The 13,687-nt window shown below is 43.3% G+C and overlaps 1 protein-coding gene across 1 annotated transcript in view; it reads right to left on the reverse strand.

Moving 5' to 3' along the window:
- Tcerg1l (transcription elongation regulator 1-like) overlaps positions 1 to 13,687 on the reverse strand; it is a 187,879-nt gene that overhangs the window by 62,469 nt on the left and 111,723 nt on the right. The window contains exons 5-6 of the mRNA NM_001130077.1: positions 10,181 to 10,275; positions 911 to 999 (exon numbers count right to left, since the gene is read on the reverse strand). Of these exons, the coding sequence (NP_001123549.1) occupies positions 911 to 999; positions 10,181 to 10,275 (184 nt within the window). The remainder of the gene's footprint in view (positions 1 to 910; positions 1,000 to 10,180; positions 10,276 to 13,687) is intronic.

Here is a 13,687-nt window from a genome sequence, read left to right on the forward strand (position 1 = left end):
CACACCCCCATTGCAGCTCCCAGAGGGCACACTACCCTGACACCCCCATTGCACCTCCCAGAGGGCACACTACCCTGACACCCCCATTGCACCTCCCAGAGGGCACAATACCCTGACACCCGCATTGCAGCTCCAAGAGGACACATTACTCCAATACCCTCATTGCTGTTCCCTGAGGGCACAGTACTCTAAAACCCCCATTGCAGCTCTCAGAGGGCACATTACCCTGACACCTCCATTGCAGCTCCAAGAGGACACATCACTCCAATACCCCCATTGCTGTTCCTGGAGGGCACGTTATCCTAATGCCGTCGCTGCTATTTCTCTTGGTTGGATTGAGCATTTCCTCCCAGCTGTATATTGCACTCCAATTGTCAGGTTTTAAAACTAATTTTTACTATAATAACCTTTTTATCCTGGTTCCAAATTACTCCATTAGAAAAGGGCACTTTTAAAAACCAAAGACTGTGGCTCCCTCGTGGAAGGTGCTTTGGAGTAAGGCATACTCAGAGATCAGGAATCCTCTCAGGGCAGCTGGAGAGAACAAGGCACAGCTTTAATTAACAGTTACTTCCCGATGCTCCTTCTCACAGGAGAGGGTAGAAAATCCTTAGCAGCTCCTGGCATGCTACATTTACCTCAAGCCGCTGACTCTCGCCGATCTATATGCAGCAGTGTTGCTGTTTTAATACATATAAATACACCAGGATGGAGGGACTCATCATTAAGTGCCATTTCCCTTTCTATAGACGTGACAAAAGTGGAGAATTATACCTGCCCGGGGGTGCAGACTGTGTTTCTTAAGCATAATGTGCCTAAGAAGCATGCACTTTCTCTCTGATGATACTAAGCAGACTCTGGGACAACACGAAGCTGTGTCTTACAGCTCTTGGCTTTAGGGGTGTCTTACCAGGGGGATCCAGGCACAGGCGTGGAGGCCACCGGTTTATTGCCTTTTGCTGCAGTATCCTCCCCTCTTACCAATATGGGCGGAGGCTCCTTTAAATGAAAGAGAAGATGAGAGATGATTGCTTTAATTCTGAACACTGTCTCAGTTTCAGTAGAAAAAAAAAGAAAGAAATAAAAGAAAAAAAGAAAAAAGTGGAAAGTAACCAAGTTCCAGGCAGACTCAGCTGTCTCCAGCAATGACTACAGAGTAAAACATCACAGACAGGAGGCTCTTAGCTTGAGCAATCACAAGAAGGCTTGGATTGACAATGGCTTACACTAGGTGCACAGGTAGAGCAATCTGCAAGAGGCAGCCTCTAGGATCCCCATTTGTCTGCTCTCAGATCCAGAGACAAGGGGGAGTCATGAGATTGCTGCAGTTCTGGGGTGCAGGGAACGGGTAGAAAAATATCACTGTGCTCATATCCAGGATTCGTGGGCTGGAGTCATGTGCTATGAAATCCCGATGTCCAGAGTCAGAGAGCCTCCACCCTCCAAGGTATTCTAGACACAACCAGGGCTGACACATCTGGGTTCATTATGATACATTTGGGTTCAAAGTGACAACTCCCGCCCCCTCCAGGCTCTTCTAGAACTTATTATGTAGTCTAGGCTGGACTCAAACTTGCAGTGACCCTCATGTCTCAGCCACTTGAGTACTAGCCTTCCCAGTGTCAGCCACCACATCTGGTTCAATCTGCCATCCTTAAGGAAGATCAGAGTCCTAAACAGGTTTGGATGCTCTGGAGGCTGCTGTACTCCCCACCTCTCTGGATCATGTTGCTCAGACAGAGCTCATGGGGTTATTTTTCAAGGTATATGTGATTCTCGTGCCCAGCTAGGTTTGGAAAGTGTCACTTGTTTTGCTCCCCATTTAGAAAATAAGGGCTGTTTGAAGTTTGTATCTCCTAGGAAAGAAATGAGTTATACTCTCCAGTTCAAAACAGCAGAAGCATGCCTTTTTCTGTATTCTTCTCAGACGGAACTGGGATGGGGAGGCAAATTTTGTTGGAAATTAAAAACTCTGGATGATGACAAGCTCAATAGGGATCCATAGCCAGGATCAGGCTGCCGTACTTAGCTGTCCTACTTAAGACAGTCATGGATTCTTGGATCAACAATGAGCTAATTCCCACCATGGAAAAGCAGCATCAAGAGAAGAGATTCTTCAAAAGTAAACAGGCAGTAATACAATGTTGCCATGGTTCTAGGAAAGAAATGAATTCAGAAAGCATACATTCTGGGGATACCGACCTTTCTACCCCGCCACACCCATAAGTTTGCATGGTTTCGATCTCAAAACCTCAACAAAGGTGATGACCTAGACAAGGCTGCCCACTCTCTCCCTACTTACTCAATATAGTTCTTGAAGTTCTAGCCAGAGCAATCAGACAACAAAAGGAGGTCAAAGGGATACAGATTGGAAAAGAAGAAGTCAAAATATCACTATTTGCAGATGATATGATAGTATATATATATATATAGTGATCCCAAAAGTTCCACCAGAGAACTACTAAAGCTGATAAACAACTTCAGCAAAGTGGCTGGGTATAAAATTAAGTCAAATAAATCAGTAGCCTTCCTCTACACAAAAGAGAAACAAGCCAAGAAAGAAATTAGGGAAACGACACCCTTCATAATAGACCCAACTAATATAAAATACCTCGGTGTGACTTTAAACAAACAAGTAAAAGATCTGTACAATAAGAACTTCAAGACCCTGAAGAAAGAAATTGAAGAAGACCTCAGAAGTTGGAAAGATCTCCCATGCTCATGGATTGGCAGGATTAATAAAGTAAAAATGGCTATTTTACCGAAAGCGATCTACAGATTCAATGCAATCCCCATCAAAATACCAATCCATTTCTTCAAAGAGTTAGACAGAACAATTTGCAAATTCATCTGGAATAACAAAAAACCCAGGATAGCTAAAACTATCCTCAACAATAATAGGACTTCAGGGGGAATCACTATCCCTGAACTCAAGCAGTATTACAAAGCAATAGTGATAAAAACTGCATGGTATTGGTACAGAGACAGACAGATAGACCAATGGAACAGAATTGAAGACCCAGAAATGAACCCACACACCTATGGGCACTTGATTTTTGACAAAGAAGCCAAAACCATCAAATGGAAAAAAGATAGCATTTTCAGCAAATGGTGCTGGTTCAACTGGAGGTCAACATGTAGAAGAATGCAGATCGATCCATGCTTATCACCCTGTACAAAGCTTAAGTCCAAGTGGATCAAGACCTCCACTTCAAACCAGATACACTCAAACTAATAGAAGAAAAACTAGGGCAGCATCTCGAACACATGGGCACTGGAAAAAATTTCCTGAACAAAACACCAATGGCTTATGCTCTAAGATCAAGAATCGACAAATGGGATCTCATAAAACTGCAAAGCTTCTGTAAGGCAAAGGACACTGTGGTTAGGACAAAACGGCAACCAACAGATTGGGAAAAGATCTTTACCAATCCTACAACTGATAGAGGCCTTATATCCAAAATATACAAAGAACTCAAGAAGTTAGACCGCAGGGAGACAAGTAACCCTATTAAAAAATGGGGTTCAGAGCTAAACAAAGAATTCACAGCTGAGGAATGCTGAATGGCTGAGAAACACCTAAAGAAATGTTCAACATCTTTAGTCATAAGGGAAATGCAAATCAAAACAACCCTGAGATTTCACCTCACACCAGTGAGAATGGCTAAGATCAAAAACTCAGGTGACAGCAAATGCTGGCGAGGATGCAGAGAAAGAGGAACACTCCTCCATTGTTGGTGGGATTGCAGACTGGTACAACCATTCTGGAAATCAGTCTGGAGGTTCCTCAGAAAATTGGACATTGAACTGCCTGAGGATCCATCTATACCTCTCTTGGGTATATACCCAAAAGATGCCCCAACATATAAAAAAGACATGTGCTACACTATGTTCATAGCAGCCTTATTTATAATAGCCAGAAGCTGGAAAGAACCCAGATGCCCTTCAACAGAGGAATGGATACAGAAAATGTGGTACATCTACACAATGGAATATTACTCAGCTATCAAAAACAATGACTTTATGAAATTCATAGGCAAATGGTTGGAACTGGAAAATATCATCCTGAGTGAGGTAACCCAATCACAGAAAAACACACATGGTATGCACTCATTGATAAGTGGCTATTAGCCCAAATGCTTGAATTACCCTAGATGCCTAGAACACATGAAACTCAAGACGGCTGATCAAAATGTGAATGCTTCACTCCTTTAAAAGGGGAACAAGAATACCCTTGGCAGGGAATAGAGAGGCAAAGATTAAAACAGAGACAGAAGGAACACCCATTCAGAGCCTGCCCCACATGTGGCCCATACATATACAGCCACCCAATTAGACAAGATGGATGAAGCAAAGAAGTGCAAGCAGACAGGAGCCGGATGTAGATCTCTCCTGAGAGACACACCCAGAATACAGCAAATACAGAGGCGAATGCCGGCAGCAAACCACTGAACTGAGAACAGGATCCCCGTTGAAGGAATCAGAGAAAGAACTGGAAAGCTTGAAGGGGCTCATGACCCCATATGAACAACAATGTCAAGCAACCAGAGCTTCCAGGGACTAAGCCACTACCTAAAGACTATACATGGACTGACCCTGGACTCTGACCTCATAGGTAGCATTGAATATCCTAGCAAGATCACCAGTGTAAGGGGAAGCCCTGGGTCCTGCTAAGACTGAACCCCCAGTGAACGTGATTGTTGGGGGGAGGGTGGCAATGGGGGGAGGATGGGGAGGGGAACACCCATAAAGAAGGGGAGGGGGAGGGGTTAGGGGGATATTGGCCCGGAAACCGGGAAAGGGAATAACACTCGAAATGTAAATAAGAAATACTCAAGTTAATAAAAAATAAAAAATAAAAAAAGAATAAAAGAAGTGCATGAAAAAAAAAGGTCATGACCTCTTTTTCTATCTGGAAATTCAAGTGAGATTAAAGGGTGGGTGGATTGTTTCAAATGACAACCTGTTCTGAACCGAGGGTTACAAAATTAAATATCACCTTGACATTCTAGAACCTGAGTTTAGTAGCAATAATGACAGTGGATTTTAACTCACGTGTGGGAAACCATGGCTGACCATGTGCCCAACCAAATCTACATGAAGTTAGTACTCATCCTACTGGTAGTTAGTACTCATCCTACTGGTAGTACTCATCCTACTGGTAGAAACACCCAACAAGACGTCGGCGTGAGAGAGGCAGCGGTGGCCAAATGCCTGACACCAGTGACCAAAGTTCAGGACAGTGCAGCAGCCACAGCTTGTTCTCCTTGTCACTTTTCTGGACATGGAGACACGAATGCACTGCTTTATGAACATCCTAGACACAAATTTCTAATGCGCTGAGAAAGGACCTTGAGTTACTCTAAGATCCAAGAGCAATGGTCCTCAACCTTCTCAACGCTGTGTGACATTTAATATAGTTTTTCACTGTGTGATGAACATCAAAAATAAAATCATTTCATTGCTACTTCATAACTATAACTTTGCTAGAATTTTGAATTGTAATGTAAATATCTGATATGAAGGATATTTGACCCCCAAAGGGGTCACGACCCACAGGTTGATAACCATTGGCCAAGAGAACTAAAGCTGGAACTGAAGCAAGGGCTCAGAGGTTAGAGCATACACTTGGAATTTTGAAACGGATTGCATTGAATCTGTAGATCGCTTTTGGTAAAATGGCCATTTTTACTATATTAATCCAGCCAATCCATGAGCATGGGAGATCTTTCCATCTTCTGAGGTCTTCTTCAATTTCTTTCTTCAGAGACTTGAAGTTCTTATCGTACAAACCTTTTACTTGCTTGGTTAAAGTCACACCGAGGTATTTTATATTAGTTGGGTCTATTATGAAGGGTGTCGTTTCCCTAATTTCCTTCTCAGCTTGTTTCTCTTTGTGTAGAGAAAGGCTACTGATTTATTTGACTTAATTTTATACCCAGCCACTTTGCTGAAGGTGTTTATCAGGTTTAGTAGTTGTCTGGTGAAACTTTCTTCATAGAATTAGACAGAACAATTTGCAAATTCATCTGGAATAACAGAAAACCCAGGATAGCTAAAACTATCCTCAACAATAAAAGGACTTCAGGGGGAATCACTATCCCTGAACTCAAGCAGTATTACAGAGCAATAGTGATAAAAACTGTATGGTATTGGTACAGAGACAGGCAGATAGACCAGTGGAATAGAATTGAAGATCCAGAAATGAACCCACATACCTAAGATCAATTGATTTTTGACAAAGGAGCCAAAACTATCAAATGGGGAAAAAATAGCATTTTCAGCAAATGGTGCTGGTTCAACTGGAGGTCAACATGTAGAAGAATGCAGATCGATCCATTTTACCACCCTGTACAAAGCTTAAGTCCAAGTGGATTAAGGACCTCCACATCAAACCAGATATACTCAAACTAATAGAAGAAAAACTAGGGCAGCATCTTGAACACATGGGCACTGGAAAAAATTTCCTGAACAAAACACCAATGGCTTATGCTCTAAGATCAAGAATCGACAAATGGGATCTCATAAAACTGCAAAGCTTCTGTAAGGCAAAGGACACTGTGGTTAGGACAAAACGGCAACCAACAGATTGGGAAAAGATCTTTACCAATCCTACAACCGATAGAGGCCTTATATCCAAAATATACAAAGAACTCACGAAGTTAGACCACAGGGAGACAAATAACCCTATAAAAATGGGGTTCAGAGCTAAACAAAGAATTCACAGCTGAGGAATATCGAATGGCTGAGAAGTATCTAAAGAAATGTTCAACATCTTTAGTCATAAGGGAAATGCAAATCAAAACAACCCTGAAATTCCACCTCACACCAGTCCGAATGACTAAGATAAAAAACTCCGGCGACAGCAGATACTGGCAAGGATGTGGAGAAAGAGGAACATTCCTCCATTGTTGGTGGGATTGCAGACTGATATAACCATTCTGGAAATCAGTCTGGAGGTTCCTCAGAAAATTGGACATAGCACTACCTGAGGACCCAGCTATACCTCTCTTGGGTATATACCCAAAAGATGCTCCAACATACAACAAAGACACATGCTCCACTATTTTCAAAGCAGCCTTATTTATAATAGCCAGAAGCTGGAAAGAACCCAGATGCCCTTCAACAGAGGAATGGATACAGAAAATGTGGTACATCTACACAATGGAATACTACTTAGCTATCAAAAACAATGATTTTATGAAATTCATAGGCAAATGGATGGAACTGGAAAATATCATCCTGAGTGAGGTAACCCAATCACAGAAAAACACACATGGTATGCACTCATTGATAAGTGGATATTAGCCCAAATGCTCGAATTACCCTAGATGTACAGAACACATGAAACTCAAGAAGGATGACCAAAATTCAAATGCTTCACTCCTTCTTTAAAAGGGGAACAAGAATACCCTTGGGAGGGAATAGGGAGGCAAAGTGTAGAACAGAGGCAGAATGAACACCCATTCAGAGCCTGCCCCACATGTGGCCCATATATATACAGCCACCAAACTAGATAAGATGGATGAAGCAAAGAAGTGCAGGCTGACAGGTACCGGATGTTTATCTTTCCTGACAGACACAGCCAGAATATGGCAAATACATAGGCAAATGCCAGCAGCAAACCACTGAACTGAGAACGGGACCCAGGTTGAAGGAATCAGAGAAAGGACTGAAAGAGCTAAAGGGGCTTGAGACCACATATAAACAACAATGCCAACCAACCAGAGCTTCAAGAGAGTAAGTCACTACCCATGGACTGACCCTGGGCTCCAAATTCATAGGTAGCAATGAATAGCCTAGTAGGGGCACCAGTGGAAGGGGAAGCCCTTGGTCCTGCCAAGACTGGATCCCCAGTGAATGGGATTGTTGGTGGTAGGGCAGTAATTGGGGGAGGATGGGGAGGGGAACACCCATATAGAAGGGGAGGGGGAGGGGTTAGGGGGATGTTGGCCTGGAAACCTGGAAAGGGAATAACATTTGAAATGTAAATAAGAAATACCCAATTTAATAAAGATGGAGAAAAAAAGAAAAGAGGGGGCATTCAGATGAGAAGGGGAATTGAGAAGATCTGGATGAATATGGGGGGGAGGAAACCATTATCAAAATATATTGTGTAAAAAAATCTATTTTTAATAAAAGAAAAATATAATCAAAAAATAGGATGTAAGAATCGTACATTTTAATATACAACATTTCTATTTTATATGTTCAAGTTCAATCTATATCGTTTGAAATTTTATATCAAAGATTGAAAACCATGAAATTTTTCTCTTAATTGCTATAATACATTGAATAAATCTATCATTTTAATGTTTAAAAAAAAAGAGCATACACTTTCCTTGCAGAACACCTGCATTCAGTTTCTAGTGCTCACTTTGGGCAGCTTACAACTACCTGTAACTTCAGCTCCAGGGAATCCAACATCCTCCCTGGCCTTCCTGGGCACCCATGCTCCAGTGCACATATCCCCACCCAGACAAAGACAGGTGAATCTGCTGACTGTAGCTTTTTTGTAAAATCCTTGATAGGCAACAAAGTCGCTTTGTGTTAACTGTGTTATCAAAAGGGCCAGGTACTCCCTCCCAACAGGGAGCAGATGGTGACAAAATGACCTGCCCTGTTTGCACCTTTAGATGAATCTGAGAAGATGGTGACTGGAGCACTATACCCATTATGCACCTGTGCATGTGCGTCCCATATCTTTCTGGGGTCTCTAGTAGCCTCTGCTCTTTGTGGTTGATATTTTCATTTACACATAGTTTTTTTCATTTTTATAGCCATCCTTTACATTCCTAAGTATGAAAACAAAACTTTTGTGGATTTTTTTTTTTAATTTCAGGAAGTAGAAGATATTTTTGTTTCCTGTGAGAAAAAAAAAGATCAGGATGAATAATTGGCTTAACAGGGAATATTAAGAAGCACTTGTCTTTGCAAATTTTATATATGTGAGTGTGTGTGTGTGTGTGTGTGTGTGTATGCATACACATACATATACACACATACACACACGTATACACATGTACGCATAAATAAGACCAGGGTTTATATTGTTAATCCAATTAGGGAAACTGGAGGGGGTTTTCATTTGGAAGTTAATTGAACAATAGAACATAGCACTCAGCCTCCAAGCACCAAATTATTCAAGTAAATATGGTAGAGTGTAATTTGTGATAGTACCAACTTCTAAATTTGGCACTGCTAGGATTCTCTCCAGCTAATTACCAAGATCTTCTTCACGAGGCACATGCTGGTTATGATTTCCTATTGGTGATAAAAATGGCTAATCACGGTGTAAAACTCCTGCTTGACGAGGAAGTAATAAAAGTGAATCAGACTGGCAGAATCCAGTAATCAAGCCAGTATTTACGAATGGCACCAGCGAGGCTAGCTATGTAATTAATGTGTAATTCTGGCAGAGATGTGCTAATCTCTCCTGGAAAACTCATCCCCTGGGGCAAATTTTAATCTGTACCAACACACACTCGTGATTAGTGCTCACCATCCAATACTGATACTAGAGGTGGGTGGGGAGAGGTAAGCTTCTGGGTGACTACATCCTGGGATAAGGTAACTGTGGGCCAGGAAGGACAGAGCACTCCCAGGGGTCATGAGGTAGGAGCACATGAAGAAAGTAAGAAGAAAATGTCTGAGACACAAAAGCTCCAGGACCCTGGAGAGGGCAGGTACCCTGTGATTTTGTTATTCTCAAGTTTAGTGACGTAGGGGAATCCCAGCTTATTCAAAGGCGAGGCAGGTCTTAAAAGGCCATCTGACAAATGTCTGAAAGAGTGGCCTGAAATTAGAACATTTAAAGAAAAATTGCTATGTCTTTGGGATTTCTTTAACAGTCAAAGCCTAACTTTGAACTGAAAGTCTGCAGAAGCCTGACCCATGCCTGCTTTCTCTTCATTCTGAAAACAGATGCAGTGTGAACTGAGCTGGAAGCCACACTCCTTCTCACAGGGTCCCACCCATGAGCTCTACTTGGTAAAGGTGCTCTCCCAGACCTTGTCTGGGATTTGTTCTCCCTCAGGATATGAAGTTGCCAGCCTGGGTTCAGCTGTAGTGCAGGGCAGACTGGAAAAGCCATTTTATAAACCCCTTGTGGGAACATGTGTGGAAGTGTCCCGGCCCCAGGTATCCCAAACCCTGGGGACTGTGTCTCTATGACACTCACCTTATCCTCTTTGTCTCCCACCAAGCTTTTCCTCTCTGGGGCACGTAGCATTAGAGCAGGGGGACGGGGTGCACGGCTGTGCTCTTTGCTTTTATCTGTGGGACCAAAATAATAGCCATTAGTACTCCATTTGTCATGTCCGTCATGACTTGAAAAATTAAACACAGACAAAAATGTGGCTTTGAAATCCCCAAATCGATTCCCAACATTGCAGAGTACAGAGGCGGTCTCTGCAGTCTTAGATTTTCAGCTATAGTCTAATGACAATGTTACCCTAATGCTGAGTCTCAGAGACAGGAGTCTCTCCCCTGGGCACACTCCTGACCCAGTCAAAGACCACCCATAACATCCGTGTATATGATTCCCTGTAGCCCTACTTTCAGCCTGTCCTTGAAGATGCTGGCTGGTCCCACTCTGTCCCCCATAATCTTGTAGATGAAGAATCCCAGGAAGAACAAGTACATAGCAAGTGTCTCCAACAAAAAGCACCCAGGACTGGAACAGTCCTGCCAGCGAGTCAGCACATGATGAGAGGTGATAAGAATACTACCAGCAAATGGTTAGCCACCACCATGGCTCAGCTTCTATGTTCCCAGGTCCATGTGCCAATCGGGCCGCCATTGCTTTCCACGTGCTTCCTATGTCCAGACAGTTGGGCGCCTCCTCCATCTCATCAAACTTCATTCGGGCCTGTGTTCAGCGTAGTCTAAATCACCTTTGGTAATGCTGTGTGGCCAGAGTACTTGGGTTGGGGAGGTATAAGGCTGAAGCCTTCACCAGAAAGGCCACAGAACAATATGGGACACAAAGCCAGCCTCAGTAAACCTTTGATAGCTAATGGTCATCATGGCCATCATGGGCCATTTCTGCCAGATGTGGACAGGACTCCCAGGTGACCATATCTCTAGCTATCCTCATCATCAAATGGGGAAGGGCTTTTTCCATTAGCTGGAGTCCAAGACATCTGAACAATAATTGTGTGAGCAAAGCAATACAGCAAAAGACCAGATCTGGCAAAGTGATAAAGACCAGATCTGGCAAGTGCCACAGGAAAATCAAGTTGAAGTTTAAAATTTCTTTTCCAAAATATATCTATTCAATGCCTTAAAACAATAGCAAATGCTTTCAGTAAAAGATAGTAGATGGATGACTACTTTAAAAGCCAAGACTAGAAAGGGAAACCAAACTATCTAACCACATACCAGCCCAACAGAAAGCAAGACCACCAGAGAAGCAAGCGCAGGCTTCTCTCGGTTTGAGAGACACGACATTAGGGCTTTTCTGCCCCCCCCACTCTGTCTCTCTGTCTCTCTGTCTCTCTGTCTCTCTCTGTCTCTCTCTCTGTCTCTCTCTCTGTCTCTGTCTCTCTCTCTGTCTCTCTGTCTCTCTGTCTCTCTGTCTCTCTCTCTCTCTCTCTCTCTCTCTCTCTTCCCCCCACATAAATATGCACATATGTGCACGCCTGTGCAAACAAAAACATGCAAAAGTGGTGACCTGAGAATGAATGGCTTCCTCTAGAAAAACAGCTAAGCCTGCAGGATGGAGATAGAACATGCTGGGCAAAGTGGGAGAACCATTTTGACACCTTTTACGTGCAATCTTTCTTGATCTACCACTGCGAATATCTTGTATACTGACAACACCATGTCCACTGTCAACACCCTCTGCTACCCATTCCACGCTGGCTGGTGGTTGGAGTCATGCCAATCAGATTCCTACACTGGACTTGAGGTTACCAGCATTCTCACTGTGAGTATCTACCCTAAAGGTGTGGCTGCAGAGTCAGGCAGCTGCAGAGGAGCCTGTCCCTAAGCTGTGAGGAGGAGAACACTCACTGAAGCATCTGTGCTTCTGACAGAGCAGCTGGGAAGCTCTGACCATGGAAAAGGTAACTCTGTAGCACAGAGGCACAGCATCTGGACCAGGCAGGAAGGGATGGATGCTTCATCTCCGGCTTCTTTTCTCTTTGAAGGAGTCAGTGTGGATGCCTATGAGATGCCCTAAGTATGAGGCCCCTTGACAACCACTGTCACTCTGAGAAGTCCTGGCTGACATTTTCCCCAGAGGTCTGATGGCCAGTACTTGCATTTTAAGAAGTCACTATTAGTTTAAGCTGTAGGCAGGCAAGCCAAGCATGCAATCTGGTGTCATGGTTCCCTCATGTCATTGTATATGCAGGACTGAGCTTCTTCCCATACCCTTAATGGCAGACAGAACTCCAGCACAACTAGTCACAGCCACAACCAAGACACATTCCCTAGGCCTAGGCAAACCCTCTACTTATCCATTTCAAGATTGGCTGGGAAAGTAAAAGGATGGGAATCAGAAGAAGAGCTCTTACCCAGCATGTATGAGGCCTGGAACTAGATCTCCAGTACTGACAAAATAGAGAGGGAAGGAGGGAGGGAGGGAAGGCAAGAGGAAGGGATTAGCTGTGCCTTTTAGATTACTCAGAAGTAAAAGTTGACCTCTAGAAACACAAAATGTTACACACAAAGAATGTTATACACAGAGAATGCTACACACACACATTAGATAGATAGATAGATAGATAGATAGATAGATAGATAGATAGATAGATAGATAGATAGATAGATAGATAGATGATTGGAAAAGACTTTTAATGCTGGGGTCATACCTTAAGCTCATTCCTTGCCAAAGTGTGAAGAAGGCCTGGGCACAGGTCTCTGCCCTGATTCCACACTGGGCAATTGCATTTCTGCCTCTCACAGAGCAGGTTCAGTAAGTCATTACATCACCATCCCACAGACCAGCAAAGAAAGGGCACACAGATGGGAGATACAACCATTTGTTTTGTGACCCTCCTCCAAGATCAAAACCTCATTTAAAATGCACACAGATAGATGGGCCTTGGTGTCAACCTTATGCTAGTCTGCTGCTTCTCCACCCAGTCATCTGCTCTCTCTCCCTCTCCTGCCCAAAGTGGGGATTTAATGCTCTAAAGATTTAAGTCAACAGAGCTTTGCTGCTCAGAGGCATAAAGCAGGTGCAAGGCCATTCAGTTAATAGTGGTAGCATCCTTGCTCCTTTGCTCTCCAGATTCAGTCACTGTCACTGACGCTGGTCCTGGAATGGCAAAAGGCCTGATGCTTTTACAACTTCTCTAGGCAACTGAACATGTTTCTAATCCACTAAGATCTTCAGCTTGCTTTCCAGTTTCAGTGGAGTCTCACAATGGAGACACGTTGGACAGGACATCGGCCAAGCTATTAAACTCATCCCTGCCTCCCAAAGAGGTCAAGATGAGGGAGGTATGGTAAGACTTGGGTGTGGTCACAAAGGCAAAACACTTTCCTGGCATTCACTGGACCTTATAAGAAACTCCAGTTCTCGGTCCGGACAAGCGACCCAGGGTATAGGAGCACAAAGTGGAGTTTATTATAGACTTAGAGACAGATATGGGACTCTTAGTTTGCCTCACCAGCACCCTAAAAAAGTGGATGGCTAATGGTTTGGACTAAGGTGTATGTGATTGTGAATAATTGT

Source organism: Rattus norvegicus, chromosome 1 (genome assembly GCF_036323735.1).
Source record: "Rattus norvegicus strain BN/NHsdMcwi chromosome 1, GRCr8, whole genome shotgun sequence".
Taxonomy (NCBI): Eukaryota; Metazoa; Chordata; class Mammalia; order Rodentia; family Muridae; genus Rattus; species Rattus norvegicus.